Source organism: Micromys minutus (assembly GCF_963924665.1).
Source record: "Micromys minutus genome assembly, chromosome: 23".
Lineage (NCBI taxonomy): Eukaryota > Metazoa > Chordata > Mammalia > Rodentia > Muridae > Micromys > Micromys minutus.
The window spans coordinates 41,856,594-41,875,207 of record NC_137958.1 but is presented as its reverse complement, the minus strand read 5'-3'; the positions used below and the strand labels follow the sequence as shown (position 1 = coordinate 41,875,207).

General features: G+C 41.6%; 1 protein-coding gene across 1 annotated transcript in view; it reads left to right on the top strand.

Annotated features, from left to right (window-relative positions):
- WNT2 (Wnt family member 2) overlaps nt 1-15,290 on the top strand; it is a gene marked incomplete at both ends in the record, with an annotated part of 38,381 nt that extends 23,091 nt beyond the window's left edge. Inside the window, one exon of the mRNA XM_080936412.1 lies at nt 15,061-15,290. Within this exon, the coding sequence (XP_080792538.1) occupies nt 15,061-15,290 (230 nt within the window). The remainder of the gene's footprint in view (nt 1-15,060) is intronic.
- Nucleotides 15,291-18,614: the final 3,324 nt, after the last annotated feature.

Genomic DNA, 18,614 nt, shown 5'->3' with positions numbered 1-18,614 from the left:
AAGCTAGACCAGCCGAGAGGCGGGGTGAGCGGGAAGCAGCGTAAGAAGCCTTGGAGCCCTTTTGGTGCCCCTGAGTTGTTGAAGTTCCACTGTCATTTGATGAGTTAGCTGTCTGCAGCCTGTGAGCATGTTTGTCCATGCAGCATATGAATTCAAGACTTCTGAGCATAAGGATGTAATGCCTCTGCATTCTAGACACGCTACCGAGTTATCCTACCTGTCAGACAACAAGCTCGGTGAAACCCGTTGCTTTCATATAAATCAACCCAGTGGACTTTGCTACTTCTGTCCGTAACTAGTTATTTGACTCTGAGCAGGCCACAGGCATGGGATCACTTTAATCATTTTAGGTGTTGGAGATAGACACTTGTACACTGAGCACTGTCCTAAGACCTTTGTGTGTCCATCTGCTCTTGTTGAATCGATAAAGCAGCCCTAAGACATCAGTACCCTGTACATTTTTACCAGGGGAAAAAGGCACAAAATAATGGATGCCTCTTAATGATCACCCCCAACCAAACTCTCACCCTATCTTACAAAATCAGATAGACAGCCCTGGATATCACTGTCCACGTTAGGCATCATATATGGGAGGAGATACATGTCTGGCCCCATGCTTGGCCTAAGCTTTGGCCCTGAGAGGACACATTTGCTTTACCTATTTTCAAAGCATAATGGTGAGGCCATAAGACCAAAACCTCATATCAGATCTAGAAAACGGCGGGCCTACAGGGGTTCTCTGGCACTTTGATTTGAAATAATTTATGTAGTGAAGAAAATAGTCCTACCTAGGGAACTGCTTTCTGAAAATATTAAATTGATTATTCTTACATGCTTCATTGTTTTTCTCTCTCTCTGTAGTGTGTGTGTGTGTGTGTGTGTGTGTGTGTGTGTGTATGTGTGTGTGTGTGAAGTACATGTAAGTGTTGGTACCTTCCGGAGGCCAGAAATGCTATATCTCCTAGAGGTGGAGTTGCAGGTAGCTGTGAGTCACCTAGCATGCATGCTGGGTGCAGAGCTGGATCCCTTGCAAGAGCAGTAGGCACTGTTAAAAGTTGAAGGCCCGAGAGCCTGCCGTTGATGATAAGGTTATAGACACATGTGCAATGTCCACTGTCCACCATGGCTTGGTCAGTGTGCCTTGCCAGCTCTCAGCCTCCTGTTTCAAAGGAATGGAAATTGAAGCTCTAGGAAGTTAAAAACTTTTCAGTGCTGTCTGTCTGTCCTTTCTATCATCTTGCTCTGCCTCTAGCAGCCCTATACACAAGGACACATAATTAAAGGAGTGGCTTCCATAGTAAGATACATAATTTAATTTCTTATGTCTATACTTTCTTAGAAATATTTTGACTTTATCTAATTTAAAATTAGGTCAGTATTTTGATTCTTGAGTGGTGTTGATCAAATAGGAGCCATTCTGGTCTTTTAAGTACCCAATTCCAATACAACAGATCACATTGCCAATAAATTTACCAGATTATTTGTAACTTTCTGAAATATACTGAAACAACACCATTTATACCTGTGACAAAGCCACTATGTGACCTGCAATGTTTCTTTTGTAATTTTGGAAACTACCTGTGACTTAGAATGCTTTATATGACATAGGCAAACGTTCGGGTTGTTAAGAGAATATTTTTGAGAACTAATATTTGGATTATGCAAAGAATCACAGGTGTGAGGTGCAGAGAAATTGCCTCACCCACACACTGGTTGGATCTTGCCCTTTGTCATGTGACTGATGGGTGTCTTCAGATGAGGGCTTCTCGGACTGGGATACCCTTCTCTGGTGTGTCCTCTACTAAGTTGGTTCACACCACACTGAACATTTCTGGGTGTGGAATCTTCCCGGAGCAGCCTCTATCCTCTGTTTGTGGAGATAGAGAGATGTGAAAGATAATTCTGAGTCCCATGAGAATAAAGGGCTTCCTGCATCTAAGTCACAGAGAGTACAGGAGCCTCCCTTTGTGAAACAAATGTATTAGGTCTTTCAGTCTACACAAAGGACGCAGCCAGCAGAGTCTGTAACAAAATAAACACACCCTGTGCTAAAATAATCGTATGGACTAGACAAGCTCCAAGACCAAAACTTTGCAGCCACATTTAATTCAATTCATGCATTTCTCTTGTTTGTTTGTTTTCGTTATTCAAATTCAAAGTCACTCTTCCCTAAATTTAATCTTCCCTTTCTAAATGGTTGCTTTTGAGTTCTGAACACTGGGTAACTTCCCCTTGAGAGCATTTCAAGAGCAAAAATGGTGATCATTTGGGGCATTGATAGATGGATGAGTAACGTTTGAACTGCCTGGCTGTGCTGCTCTCTCTGGATGCGTCCTGTTCAGAATAACAGTGCACAGGACCAGCTGGAGTGCTTTCCGGCCGGGTTTGTGCAGCACATCCACGGTTGTGCTTCCTTCTTCTCCATTATCTTCCATTCTTCCTCGGAGGCCTGCTGGATACTTCTCAAACTTAACAATGAAGTTTGGAAAATCAATGATTTGATGGTCCATGATCTCAGTTTACCCCTATTATCAGAGAAGAGGAAATCCAAGGAGACTTTGTTCTTCAAGTCCTTAGAAATAGTGAAAAGTATTCTTATTTGTAGATTGATAGATATCACTCATTAAAAAAAATAGTACATCATGGGTCATGTGGCATACAATACTTCTTCTTGACATGTAGAAACTCTACTGCAAGTGATTTGCCTAAATGATTTCAGTCTTAAGACTTCTGCCTCAATTAGCTTGATACCTTGGTTATCAAGTCGCCCTCTTCCACGGCACGATGATACCACACTGAGTGAGTTTTGATGAGAAGAACCACTGCGTGGCTAGCTCGAGCGAGCCTGGTGAGAACAGATCTCACTCAGCACGGATGCTGGGAGCAGGGGTTGGGTTCCTGACAGGTCAGGTCTGTTCTACATCCCTTACATGGATATACCCTAACTCTTGGCAGCAATGCCCCTCATCTCCAGATCAAGAAAATGAAATCCCCAAGTTTTGTAGTTTGTCCAAGATTTCATCACCTGGAACTAGTTAACAAGTGAAATGAATAGATAAAATCAAAACAAAAAGCCATATTTTTCTCACCGTCCCACTTTTGTCATATTTGGATGCTGTGGGGGGGTCTTCTATAATAAAGATACAGTGTGATCGCTGTGGGGGTCTTCTATAATAAAGACAAAGTGTGATCACTGTGGGGGGGGTCTTCTATAATAAAGACACAGTGTGATCACTGTGGGGGGGTCTTCTATAATAAAGATACAGTGTGATCGCTGTGGAAGGTCTTCTATAATAAAGATACAGTGTGATCTGCAAACACTCTTTTGCATGGAGTCATCTCTCATGTGTTTCAGGGAACACCTTTAATTGTTCCCATTAAATGATCAGGAAACAAACTTGAAGAAGAAATTGTGGAAACAGCAACTAAACATGCCCCTTTATTTTTCTGCTGAAGAAGGCAAGTGTTTTCTGATGACCAGGTCTGAATCCCACCATTTGAGGCACATTTAGCTGGGGTACTCGCGACTGCATGTGATACTCTGCAGGTCAGTTTAGAGGCCACATCTCAAGAGAGGAACTTTCTGAGATGAGCACTGGTGGCTTAGGAGTTATCTAGTCTGGTGATTGCCCCCAGGCATCTGTAAATCAAAGTAACCCTTCACTTAAAGATAGGTCCATCTGTAATGAAGGAGTGCTGCCCGCCCCTGCAGAGGAGGTGTCTGCACCTAATCACAGACCACTTTCACTAGGAATGATATAAAACCCTGACCTGGGCTAGAGGTCATCCCGAGGTCTCTTCTCCAACCAGAGGAAACAAGTAAGCCTCCACCTCTTCCCCAGTCAAGTTCAAAACAAATGGAACTCTTGGGTAACATGTTGTCCGCTAGAAACCCAAAGCTCGACAGGCAGATGTTCCTGGTGTCAGCATTTGTGCCTTCTTTTATGAACTATATTGGCAAAGAATTCCTTGAAGCCCATGGTAACCCAGTTCCTAAAAAATCATTGTGTTCAGAGACTCATATTCTAGGTAAGTCTTGTGTTCTGGCCTGGCTTGCAGACACTCATAAATACTGAATATATCCTGGGAGTGATTAAAAACAACAAAAAGATTTTAACAAACAGGTGAACTCTACCTAAATACTGGGCAACCCATAGCAGGTCATTGTAAGTCCTTCATTTCTTTACTGAACAAATATTCATTGAGATTGTTCTATGTGCCAGACACATTAAGCTTGGCAGTGCACAGTCAGTGAAGGCAGAGGTTGCTTGGTCCTTGTCCTCAAGGTTTTATCCACTGTGTGATTGTCATAGTGTACAGCCAGGCAACATTACACAGGGTGGCAGGGAACCCTCAGTCTCAGACAGGTGAGAAATAGTGTGTCTTAGGCCTTGCTCCAGGCTCCATTGCTCTATGTACAAGGACTTACTGTATATTAATAACTTTCACAACATAATAAAGTCATGCATTGCTTTATTCTCTGGCACAGAAATTAATAAATTAATATCTAAAGGACACAAGGGGAGCCAAACCAAGACTGTATTGAAATATTCTAGTGAGGCTTCTAAACAATCATTTTCACAGAAAATTACTAGTGCCACACAATTTATATTAATCACACTCTACTAATCTATTTTTTATGTTCTGTAAGTGGTATGTATATAATACATACATTAACCTTTTCAACCGTAAAACATTCATTCGTCTTGACTTGTATAAGGCTGACGTTCCCCGATCCTTGCCCCGTTCTATTAACACATCTTAATCCATTTCAGTGACTAGTTCATCCCCTTCTACTTCGCAGTTTTGTGGTTTATTTTTCAGAGTCCCCTCAGGATCCTCATTTCTCTTGCTATATTTTCTTCGTGGCTGGATCTTCTCCATTCTTACCGCTTTCAGCATCTCTAGCCGTACTTTTGTTCTCTTGCTGTGTTCAATTCCCCGCCTCACCGATTTACACTGAATTCACTGGCTTCGTTCAGAGTTGAACTGACTTGTCCCACTCAAAAGTTACTTTTCTCAAAAGTAAATGGAAGGACCACTGATGGCTGTGGTGGCCAAGCCATCAATATGCAAGCCAAATGTCATTCTCTCTTCTGTGCAATGTCACCCTCATCAGGACGGTTGACATGTGTAGAGGACCTGTCTACTTCTCTTTGTTTACTATCCCAGAGAGGCCCAAGAAGAGTTCAGTTTCTCTACTTATAGACTGTGCAGTGTTTAATTATTAGTTACCTCTCTGTCCCCCAGGACCCACTGAGGAACTGTCTCTTACTTCTATCCCCAATGTCCAGCAAATAAATGTGGTGAATTGAACTGAATTGCAAGTTGTAAACAACATAGAATACTGTTCATTCACTTGTTGAATTCTATAGATCTATGGCTTAAAGATAGCTTGGTCTCCTTGCAGAGAATTATAAAGCATTTTTTTTTGTTGTTGTTTTCTTTTGTTATTTTCACTGGTTATAGTGCACAACCTGCAAACTTTTTCCATTTAAGCTTGAGCGTTAAATATAACTTTTGCATTAGGTATCAGCCAAGGGTCATGATTATGTTATGTTGCTTGTTGGCCCTTTCTCTGGATGAGAGAAAAGAGGGCAAATAAACACAGCAGCAGCCTGCATCTCTGGCTTTCATTGCCCCAGGTACGCAGTTCTTTTGCCAATCATTTGCTGCTGGTCACCTCATCTGACTCCACTGATAACTAAAGCAATGTGCTGTTTTGATCCAATGGAATATATCATGTATGTATGCATATAATATATAATATATTTCAGTATAGTATATACATCCCAATGCAGTTATCCTACAAATATGCTATCTTTCAAAATATAAATATAGGGTACACTAAAATGCTAAACTGACAATGGCAATCAGAATGAATGTAAAACTTGGTCAGCAAATTTTAAGTCATTTTGTATATTTGATTCTTTGACATCATTTGAAGAATTAAGAACAAATTAGTTATCAAACAAATTAATATCAAACGCCCTGTCTTTTCTGGGGTGGGGTAGGTGGGAAGAATAATAAAGCTCATTTATTCTTCTTTCTTTTCTTTTCTTTTTTTTTAATTGAACAACTTTATTTAAAAAAAACAAAGATAAATGTACAGATTTTAAAAGCATTTTACATAAAAGTATATGAATACATTTTTGTCAGTACTTGATTTTTTTTAAAGGTTTGATAGTATGCCTTAAAATCTTACTAGTTATAATGAGCATAAAGTACATGTAAAACAAGATGTAACCTGGAAATAGTCAAAGTTGTCTTGGTGTGTAAAGATTAAGCATAATGATTTTTCTTTTCTGTTTTTTTTTTTTTTTTTGGCCTTTGTTTTTCTTTAACTTTATATAGTCTGTAAGTTGTTTCTGGGGGAGTTCAGAGCTTTCTGGGGTTAGTATCCAATTATCAGTGACTGCATATTATGTCTGTTCTTTTGTGACTGGGTTATCTCACTCAGGATGATATTCTCTAGATGCAACCATTTTCTTAAGAATTTGGTTAAGTCATTGTTTCTGATAGCTGAGTAGTATTCCATTGTGTAAACATACTACAAGTTTTGTATCCATTCATTTACTGAAGGACATCTGGGTTCTTTCCAGCTTCTGACTATTATAAATTGGGCTATGAACATTGTGGTTCATGTGTCTTTGTTGTATGTTCAAGCTTCTCTGGGGTATATGCCCAGAAGTGGAATAATTGGGTCTTCAGGTAGTACTATGTCCAATTTTCTGAGGAACCACCAGACTGATTTCCAGAGTGGTTGTACCAGTTTACAACCCCACCAACGGTGGAGAAATGTCCCTCTTTCTCCACATCCTCACCAGCATCTGCTATCATCTGAATTTCTAATTGCTATATTAATTGTTGCAGACAAAGTGATTTTTAAAGTACATTAAAATAATAAACTTAATTATTTTCTTTTAGCCTTCCCAGTGAAATCCACTTTATAATGATAAATCTCTTCTTCCAACTTATGGAAATTTCACATTGTTAGGGAGCTGTCAAGCCTGCATTGTGGAATAGGTATCTCAAGGAGTACAAATTGTTCTCCTCTACTGTTTCTACTGATTGGGAAGTCATGGAGAAATTTACTTCTCTGCTTCTCTTAATGTGTGTTTCACCTTGTAATCTCTAAGGTTCTTCTGACTTGACAATTGAGTGAAGTATTCATTTGACTCTGGTTTGTAGTTCAGAATCTTCACCTGGTGCCACAAACTCCCTTTAGTTACGAATATGAATTTCTACCATTTCAATATAAGCCATGTTCTGATATGGTAGTACACATATGCAATTTCAATTCTCTAAGAGACTTTAAAGTCATCCTGGACTACATATAAGGGCATACTATCAAAAAAAGAGAGAAAGAAAGAAAGGAAGGAAGAAAAAAGAAAAAGATCCTGAACTAAATGTATAAAATTTAAAAAATAAGAATATACTATATTTCTTGTATGTACTCTCTGGACATTTAAGTGAAACCATGTAAAAAGAGGCAGGCTTAACTGGTGATGTGTATCTGCTCTCAATGTATACCTACAAACTTGCAAACACTTCTTTGAAAAATGTGCCCTCACCAGATAATGGGAAGGCTGTCCTCAGTTTTTAAGAAATTGCTCCTAATCTGGTATTTAATGAAAAATCAATATGCATTGGCATCCTAGTGCCTTGTGGTATACAGTGGGAAGTCTAATACCCAACCTCTGTCCCAAAGAAGGTGGAATCTGACATTATGAAATACAGACCCACTCAAGAAGTGTATTATAGGCCTTTGATAGTTCAATGGAACTTTCGAAGACTGGGTGCACTCCAAGGAAGGCATTAATGTAGGTTTGAATCTTGAAAAATTTGAGAAAATTATGCTTGGAAGAAAGGAGAGGACAGTGTACAGATGGGGGCGAATTTTCAAAAGAACCGTCTAAGTGACTTCAATAATGCCAGAAAATCACTTAGCTCAGTAGGGAGGAGATAACCTATTTGGAGAAGATGGGGGTTGGAAGGTTTTCAGGGAACAAGATGGGGATTGAGTGGGGGTGAGGAGCAGGAAAACGGGAAATAACTGACCAGGCTTGATAGACCAGGTAGAGTCTGGTCATAATAGTGTTAATTCCATTGTAGGATTTCTTAACTTAACAGGGCAGGGCTTTCCTGTGCCATTCAAACTTTCCTCCGAGCTAGGGAAATGAATAAAAATGAGCAAAATCGTCTGAACTAAGTACAGATACTGTCTTTCCTAAGTAGCATTAGCTTCACAATCCTTCTTGTGAGGACGGGGGAAGGCCTGCAAGTAGATGAATGTGCGGTCTCTAACATTTGCTCTGTAACATTCTTTTGTCCCCTCAATAAATCTGTGTCATGAATGACAACGTGTAAGTCAAGCAGAGGAGAAACAGCCTATTGGATGACAGGCTTAAGTGAATCTTGCTTTATGCCCTAATGGTCAACATATGGGCCTCTGTTGGCCTGGGTGGTAGGAATTTCTGAAGATACAGGCAGAGGGAGAGAGGGAAGAGGGGGAGAAAGGGGGGAGGGGAAGGAAAAAAGGAGGGGAGGGGGCCAGCAGGCCCTTCCTCCAGGTTCCAGAGGTATGGGTCTGGGAACTATTAGCCAAAGCCCTCTGTTCCTCCTCTGCTGTCAGGAAGATGCATGTTGGTGGAGACAGAAATGTTTTTACACTGGGAACCCTGACTCCATTATTAATTTTATAGCTCTAGGGATGGGATGCTTGATTCTATAAGTTCCCTTGATATTGCCCCACCAGATATGATATGTGGTCCCAAACACAAGCGATTTAGAAACTTCCATCCTTTGCCTCTTTTCCCATGCATACATGAGAGCCGAAATGAGGATGGGATGAGAAGAATAAAAAAAAATAGTGCATTTAGGCAGAAGCAGCATCTTACACCTTCCCATGACATATGCCCTCCCTGTCTGCAGAGACTGCCTGCTTACTGATGGACAAGTTATTGTACCTCCTTGAAGGCTGCTTCCCCATTTTACAGATGGATGATGGCAACAGTAGCTGTCTTAAAAGTGTGCGGGAATTAAATCACTTATCTCAGGGTCTCAACTATATAAATATTCTATAAATTTTGTATCTCTGGTTATGAACAAAAATGTAGGCTGGGGTACATAAAATACTATGGAAGGTGAAGAGGGAAAATGAGACTAAATTAATAAAAAGGGAAGAGGAGAAAGTACAGTCACCACCTCTGCTCAGTTTTGACAATGTAAAACCTGCCTTAAGACTTACGGTGAAAAGGTTTAACTGTGTCTCTGCCACGCATGGATCCTGCAGTGGTCCAAGCAGAAGTGACTCACTAATTACCCTACTGATGCTTTATGCCAAAGATATGTAAAACTAAGAAAGCAGACAGATGATAAAATCCAGCAAGCCACTTTAGTGGACACAGGTGCGCATGTGTGGATACATGAGCTTCACTTTTGTCATTAATTCTAAGCGTAGTGGCATCGTTCTGTTTTAGAAAGATGGGTGGTAAGTCGTTATAATGGCACAGTTCCATTGCTCTGAGTCTTAACAAGCGTCCTACGATTCCTTTAAAGTGAAGCAACAGTGGCTGATTTCACAGAGAGCCTGTCCTCAACTTTGAGGAAATAGCTCCACACGCCGCTCTAATGGCACAGGCCCCTAAACTGCCCTTCTGCCCTAGAATTACATCCAATTAAAGCTTTATCCTGAAGAGGGACCAATCTGTAGACCTTCCCTAGGCATCCTCTTCCTCTCCTACTTCATAGACTGCTCTGTGCCTCCACATTGGCCCATTCCCTGTACCCCAGCACCTCAGGGGCGCCCATTACAGCTCTAGGCTATGACCCCACTACTGTTCTGATACCAGTGTCTTTCGGTCTTCCAGAGCTGTCTTTTATCTTCCTTCTCCTTGGCCTCATTAAGCCCAGTTTGAGAATGGTGAGTGATATGTTGACATTACTTCTGGTTTTGAGCATTTTACAGTTGAACAATGAACTGAAACAGTTTGTTGCATGTTTTTGTTTCATACACCAAAGGTACCTTTTGTCTTTCTTTGTTCTGTTTTCTTTTTTGTTTGTTTGTTTGTTTTGTGTTTTCTCACTAGGAATTAAAGTCAGGGTCTTGCTGAACAGTGAGCTCTGTCCTCAGCTCTCCTTTTTCAGAGTTCACTTCAAGACAAGATCTTACTAACTTGTTCAGGCTGACCTTGAACTTACTCCACAGTCCAGGTGTGCCTAAATTCATTCTCTTCAATCCCAGTCTTAGGCCATCTAGCCTGGCTCTGAAACCACATTTAGATAAAAAATGTCCAATGACCATTGCCTTGTCTTGTTTTTTCTTCCTGAGTTTGGATGATGTGGATTCAGTTTATCAAACAAGTCCTATCCAGTTCTGCATTTGAGAAACAAAAACTTTTACATGTGCTAGGCTTCAGGTCACTGGGAAAAGGCTATTGGGTTTTTTACACAGGTCCCATAGCCTGATTTAGCAACAAGACACATTACTTCCCCATTCAAGCCCTCTCAGACTGACAGCCCAGAGGGAGAACAAAGAATTCAAATGTGTCACAGTATAAACTGAGTCTGACAACTATGATTTGGTTAGATGGAGGATGGAGGATTGTATATTGGTATGGCAGACTTAAGAACAAAACACAGAATATTACAAAGTGAGCCACCACTGGAGTGCCAGGGCCTCGCTCACAGACCTTTAGCCTCAGTCCCTACCTCCCGAAAAAGATGGTCAAGCCCATGAACCTCACTACAACTTGTTTCCTGAACCCCAGGAAACTTTATCTTTAGTGCTATCTTTACCACTAAAGATAAATGGTATCTTTAGTGAACATTTCCCTAGTCACAGCAAACTCAATATACTAACAACTAAACTCATTGGTACTTAAAACCTTCCTCTCCCAGGCATTTCACTTCTTGGGGAATTGCTAGTACCAATATGACTGCTTAGACCCAAGCCTAAAATCCCTTCTGGACCCTTCTTGTCTTCTTCCCATCCATCCATCACTCACCATATCTACTGGTCCTGCCTCTTCAACTATCTTTTCTCTTTCTCACCATCAGTGTCTTAATCCAGGGCATCTGTGTCTGGCTCCCAGTTCTGGATGGGCCTCTAACTTATCTCCCTGCCCTTATTTTGACTTGCTTGAATCTATTCAGTCCCCACACATTGCTTTGCCTTCACAAACACAAACTAAACCACATTGCCCTTTGCATGGAGACCTTCAATAGACATCTGTTGGCCACACAGGAACATTTAAACCCCCCTGCCCTGTTATCTAAAGCCACCGACAGTGCAGCATTGACTAAAATCTCCCTTCTCAGCTCTTTTGCTTTCCCCTTTGAACACTGAATCACAGCCCTGTGGAATGCCTTTCTGCTCCTCACATAAAGCTCTTAGCTTGTGTGGCCTCCTCCTCTTTACTTCTGCCTTCCTCATCTTCTTCCTAGTAACATACATAACATGTGTGGGAAAATTCAAATAACACTAGCTGCATTCACTATAACCATAATATAGGGAGTTTTCTCAATTAAACACGTCCATATAACTTGTACTCAGTTTATGACATGAAAGAGGCCTGGTATTCTAGAGGTTTCCTCATGTACTTTGTTCCTCCCCGCAATCCCCAACCTATAAGAAATATCATTACCACCTCAACTTCAAATATCCATGACAACTTTATCCTAATTCTATACTTTGTCTAAATAAAGACTAAGAAAGCTGGTGTCAGCCTACTGTCGATATGTAATACTAAGGCCTGAAATGATCTTGAAGTCCTAGCTTTATCTATCTTGGTCCCCACAGCTGTCTTTTGCGTCTCCTTCACCATCAAGCTCCTTGAGGACTTGACTGTCTTCCATATAGCCTTTCCTTCCATGTCCCCTTTAACCTGCAGCTTTATCCCAAGTGTAAGCTTCTCTCCTCATCGTGGAACCAAATGAATACATTTTGGCCATTTCCTATTTGACCCCTCCACCTCCAACCCATACTTCAGTAGATAGCCAAATGCTAGTGGCTTACCCTCTGAGGCCTCTCATTGACTGTTCTTCTGTCTCTCCTCATGAACTTTTGCCTAGACTCTTCTCAGACAATTCTTCACACTTGGCCTCCAGCCTCACAGTCATTGTAACAGACTTAGGTATGTTTTTCTGGGATTAAAATCTGCACTGGTTTTACACCTACTAAAGACTAAGATCAAAGCTCTACCAAGGCAAAGCACTCTTTAACCTGTTGTTCCATACTTTTTTTCTATGATTTTTGTAGAATGCACACCCTGTTCTTCAGTCATACTGAGTCTGTGGGCTCATAAACCTGTCTGAAGCATTTCTGCTGGGAGTGTCTTGTGCTTAGAAATGTCTTTCATCCCATTATTTCCCTAAACATCAATTTATCCCTTACACTGGCTCTCTAGTGCCACCTTCTTGTTAAAACCACATAGTTGAGGATGCTTTACCTGGTCCTCTTCCCTACTAGTAATATTCATACTAAGAAATCACATTATGATAAGTCCCTCAAGATGGCATCTTTATTTTGTTCTCTGATAATTAGGTCTCAATAAACACTTGCCAAGTAATGAATAGACATTTAACATGTGTTGAACACTTATTTTGATAATCACTTAGAGATCTAATTTTATTCTATTCTCACTATGGAAGAATGAGCTGGTTCTATGCCAGGCTTGCAAGAGAGGAAAGGGAAACTTACTTCCATTACTTGCCACAACCATACAGTTGACACATGGCAACACTACAAGCAAACTCTTGATTGCCCACACCCTAAAGTCCTTGGCTTTCCAGTCTGAGCTTTGTCCGCCATGATGCCCTTCATGTGATCCTATTGTGGTTTCCAGTAGGTCATTAGCAGATGAAGTAATGATCTGAAGGTTGTGGTAGTGTCTCTACACACATTTATATTTTCACTACATTACAATTCTGCTGAGGCATAAGGGCTAGGTATTATTCACATTATGTTTTCCTGCCTCCCAAACCCCAAGCAGCCAACACAGAGTCTTGTACATATTTATGTCTACTAAGTGTCTATCAAATGAAATAATGGGTGTGATGTTTAAAGGCAGCACTTGGCAGTGTGAGTCCTTTTGCACAATCAGTGACTTTTTTTTTTTTTTTTTTAATGAGACTGTCCTGATGGTCGCCCTGAATCTAGACCCAGCTGTTGCCTCTTCTAACCCTTTGCTTCTTCAGCATGATGTAGGCTCAGGGCCATCCCTGGCTGACCCACCCTCCACCCCGACCCGGCCCTCTGTCATCCTTCCTGTCCTCAGGAAACTCCTCTGTCTGTCTTCCTGCTTTCCGCAGCTGATCATGCACAGCAAGTCTGGCCCACCCTCTGCTTTTCTTGACCTCATACCCTGCCTGAACCCTGCCATTTCCCTGGTCATTCTGCACAGGCAGAGCCACACGACACGCGCACAGATAATTTTCATACAGAGGCGATAGCGATGGACAGTGTCACGAGGTATACGTGAACAAATTAATTCCTTATCTTTTTCTCCCTGTGTTTTTCTCCTGAGGGTTTGTCAGTTACTTAGCATTGTGGATTGTAATAGAAAATAGGAAGGGCTGTTAAGCTGAAGGAGGCAGTTAGTTGAAGAATAGCAAGCTTTAGCTGAGATTGTAGCTCAGTGGCAGACTGCTTGCCTCATATGCCTAAGACACTGTTCAAATCACTTTATAGGAAAAATCCCAGTGTCTCTAGGTCCTCCAAGGTCAGTGTATGACCAGGCCTCCAGAAGAGGTGGAAACAGAACCAAACAGTAGTCTAGCTTGACAAGACTCCTTTTACTGGTCTGTCCGTCACTGTCTCTCGACATGTGCTTTATTCATGGTTTCCTGTGGTTCTCTGCCTATCCACAGAACTCAATTTAGAGCACAGGGGCTGAAGCTACTAAGTTTATGTATGGCAACAATCTCCTGGGAACTCTACCTTATTGACCCAAGATGTCTCAGGTACCCACCTGTGGTCCAGTGAAGAGGTATAAACTTGGCAATCAATGGCTCATCTTAGTAGAAAAGATCAATATAGAAAAATTCATTGCAAGCTGAAAAAAAAAAAAAAAACCTCCAAAATGGTCTGATACTCTCGGCTGTGCATCTGATAAGGGCATAAAGAGCTATACTGTCCTGAGGATAGAGTAAACAAAAGGCTTTATATCTTTGAAGTCTGTATTTCTTTGTTTGGGATAGGGGATCATGATATGTCCTGGAGTGTCCTGGAACTCAGTACATACACCAGGTTGGTCATGAACTTTGCAGTGTTTGCTGGCATTATAGATGTGAGGCACTACACCTAATTCTGTCTTGGAAATTCCTTTTTAAGCAACATATACATAAATATAGACTCCATTTAGCAAATATAACTGATTAATATGACATTGATATAATGCCACATTTATTCTCTGAAGGGCTGGATTTAAGGCCTTAAACAGATACTTCACACACCTGTGGTCTGCTAAACTACAAGAGGGAAAAGAATGATGGCTGAGGCCAGGCTATGCCCTCCATCCTCAGTCTCTCACATGGATGAGACTCTCTCCCCACCAGCTACAGTGTGGGGTCTCTGTTTACTAAGAGTGTAAGCAGGTCTAGGGAAAAGGACTCTTCTCCTTTTTCAAGATTCAATATCTGCTACACTTGGAGAAAGCTGACCTTGGGCACAACTTCCTTTCTGCGATTTGAAGTTGGAAGAGGAAGAACTCGGATAAGTCCCTTTTATTTTCTTATCTAGCAGTGCTCACCTAATGGCCCTCCGATGTAAGGCCCAGTAAGGGTAATATGGAAAGTCAATCCGACTAGATGTAGCTCTAAGTTCAGATTACCCAAAGAAAATCCAAAATTCCTTGTCCACTCTCTCTAGCTGATGCCTTCTGGATACCTCTCAGCTACACAGAGGGACAAGTCAAGGTACTGTAGAACACATTGAGTGAGCTATGAGAAAGTTGGGCTATTCTCTACTCCCAAGGATGGACCTCATGACTCTTGCGTCAAGGCCTATTGTATTCTGTCCAGATGTTTCCAGTGACATCTCTGTGGCTTGTCTTCCAGGCTCCCTGGGCACAGCAGGCCGTGTGTGCAACTTGACTTCCCGAGGCATGGACAGCTGCGAAGTTATGTGTTGTGGGAGAGGCTATGACACATCCCATGTCACCCGGATGACCAAGTGTGAGTGTAAATTTCACTGGTGCTGTGCTGTGCGCTGTCAGGACTGCCTGGAGGCCCTGGACGTGCACACTTGCAAGGCACCCAAGAGTGCCGACTGGACGACTCCTACATGACTTCAGCGGAGGTCACATTCTCCCTTCTTCCCTCAAGGACTCCAATTACATCTGCAAGGACACTGGACCTCTGGGTTGATTTTAGGGGACTGTTTCCTAAGGCATGTAGCCTTCATCTCAACAGAAACCCCCTTTTCCCTTTCTGGGGCCCCAGGACTGGGAACCACATACTGCACAAGGGTATCCCCTATTCTATCTTGGGCATTCTGAGGTCACCTCTTTTCCTGCTGATTTTTTTTTTTTTTTTTGGAAATGGCATGACAGGTTGTTAGAGGAGGAGGGTCATGTCCCCTCACCACTGTCACCTAGACATTTCCTCTTTCCTCTTTGGCTGTGGGGAAAAACAACTTCACATAACAAGGGAGCTTTCTCTGTGTCTTTCCACAGATTCTAACAGTCCAGAAAGTCCCCTGGGGAATCAGGGTAGGCTTGGAAAGTAGAATCAACTGACACCAAAATGTCCTCATATTTTTTAAAAAGACTAAGCAAGGGCTTTAACTAAGTGATCACTGTTGCTAGCGAGCATTCTTGGTGATTGCTTCTAGAGAAGGATGGCTTTCAATAAACATCAGGTTAAAACATGTATGCTTTCAAAGAATTTATTGACTATTAACTCCAGATATAATACGGTGAGAATGTTTGTCCTTTTAGCCAGTGGTTTTGTTTGTTTGTTTGTTTGTTTGTTTTGTTTTGTTTTTTAACTTTCCTGTCAGCCAACACCTCAGAAAGTGATCGTTGTTCCTTGGTATCCATCAATTTAAAGACTTTTAGGAGACAAGACTTCTCAATGTGCTCTGGAGAGAATCTGAAGGGGGATGGATGATCCAGAGATTATTAACTCCTGGGTAAATATGGTAAAAAAATAATAATAACTTTGTGAGTGGAATATCAGCAGCATGGCAAAAAAGGAGAGAAAGAGAGAGAAGAAGAAAAAGAAAAAAGAAAAGAGGAAAGAAAGCAGTAAAATCCCAGTGAAATTTCTGACAAAACCTACTTTGTGCATGCCCACTTTGGTCTAGGACACACTCTCCCATGCTCAGGTGCCCATGAGAGCTATCGCTGTATGTTGAGGAACATTGGTTAGGATTCACCAACCTTAAGGCCTGATACTCCTGTGTTTGTTTAATGCTGACAGGATGTGACAGTGCAGCCTAGAGAAAAATAGTGCATAACTTCGCCTTTAAGGTTGGTAACACTACTGTGTCACATCGCAAGCACTCTGTAACTTCGAGACCATATTTAAAGGATACAGCTGTAGTTACAGGAATATCAGTGCAGAAATGGGAACTGACTTCTGCCAGGAGAGGACATTCAGAGAAAATGGAGCGGGGCCCCAGTTTATGCTTTTACTGTTAGATGAAAGAAAGTGAAGTTGGATAATTCTACTTCTCATCATGCTGTGTGATCTGGTTCTTCTACGTGTAATTTCTTCATATTGCTGTGTTAACTAACAGGATGTCTCATGGTATACAGCCAGCGTCAACTGGTGCTTCCTTGATGTTTAATACTTTGGCCTTCATTTTTCCATCCTTGTCCAAATCACTCAGCTCATGAAAAGCAAATAGCTAGAGCTAGTAATAGCCTCTCGCCCTTCTTAAAATGACTCAGCTCTAATACTGTCTTTCTCTCCTCCCTGTCTTCCCTCCACTTCTAGTGATAGGGATCAAACCAGGGTCTTACCCTTGCCAGATGAATGCCTCTACCCCCGAGCCACATCTACATCCATTCTCACTGCATATCATGAATTCAGTAAATAGGAACAATGAACAGGGAAGTAGAAACTCAGGGCTCAGCATGGGGAAGGCCTGGCTGGGATACTGGATACTGGGAAAGCTTTATGAGGGTCCCAAAGCCACCATCACTTTTTGCTACTAAATGAAGGGTGAAATCTTAAGCCAATGGATATCTTTAGGGTGGGGAAGATTTCTACAGGATAGCAGCTCCTTCCAGTTCAGGCAAACTGAAGTCAAGGGACCCAAAGGAATCCCTACAACACTAGCTGGAACCCCAGTGTCCACATAAGTAGGACCACACTAGAACTTGGAAAGGGTTAGTTTGTCCACTCAAAAGGACAAGTTTCTCTCATATAAACTTCCGGAGTAGAGACCCCTGAATTTTAGCCTCCAGTGAATATTTATCTTTATTATTATTATTATTATTGCTGAGATGTTAAATTCCTGGATTTCTTTTTATGCTGAAATATGAACCCCTGATAGGCATCAAGGAAGCAAGGCCTATCCACATGAAGCCTGTAGGCTTTGCTCTAGTTTGTGAGGACATGATACCAGTCCCTGGAAGAGGCCAGTGGATCTTCACTGGGGGCTTCGGGGAACAGAAGAAGCAAATGAAATGTTCTCATATGTTTCTATTTCCAAAAGAGGACACTTGTATTTGCAAATAATTGAAACAGGTAAAGGTAACTTCAAACTTACTTTCTTTAGGGATTAGTAGAACACTGATATTCTGGAAGTCTGAAATAAACCAAGTCCTTGGTTATCTTGGATTGTTAAAGTCTATCACATGTTAGCATCAAAACAAAATAAGGAGGAAGTCTATTTAGGTCAACACCTCCCTCCCTGCCCTCCGCAAGTAAAAGTCTAAATATAATTTGGTTCCTTAGGCCTTGGTTAGCTTAATTCATTTCCTGTCCTATCTGAATATATTCCAATACATCTTGACTAGTTCACTAGGGTTTCTACAGAATAATTATAACATAACCCTGTGAATAGCTTTTTTCCAACAGATTTTTTTTTAAACTAAACTTGTTTGTATTGTTGACTAACAATTGTCTATTGCCTTGACACTTGTTTTTTCGAGTAACCTTCCAATTATAGTACCCCACCACCACCCCTTCTAGTCTGAAATCAACGTCCTATCTCAAGAGGTCAGGTCCCGTCAAGTGTCTTTAGCCTGAGCAGGAAAGGACCAGAACCATAAACATGCTTCCTTCCCAGAGTGAGCCTTCACTGCCTGACAGTATCCAAGGGCAGAGAGGGAGGAGCATAAGGCTCTGCATAACATTTCCTATTGGACGTCACCAGGTTGAAACAGACATCTGAGAGGTGACTCTATTCCATCTGAGTGATGCCAAGTGATGGGACCAGGTATGAAGGAAAAGAACTGCCAGCTTCCGCTCAGCTTTGGCCAAATGATTGGTCAAGCTTGGTAATGATGGGCTGTGGCAGTTGACATTCTTGTTGGTCATGCCTGCCCTATCTGCTGCTGTTGCTTCCCTCCCACCTTCTTCCTGAGAGTCAAGGGCCCTGGCCAGAAACTCAAGTTCCTTATCCATTAGGTCAGCATTTGTACTTGAAATTGTCAACG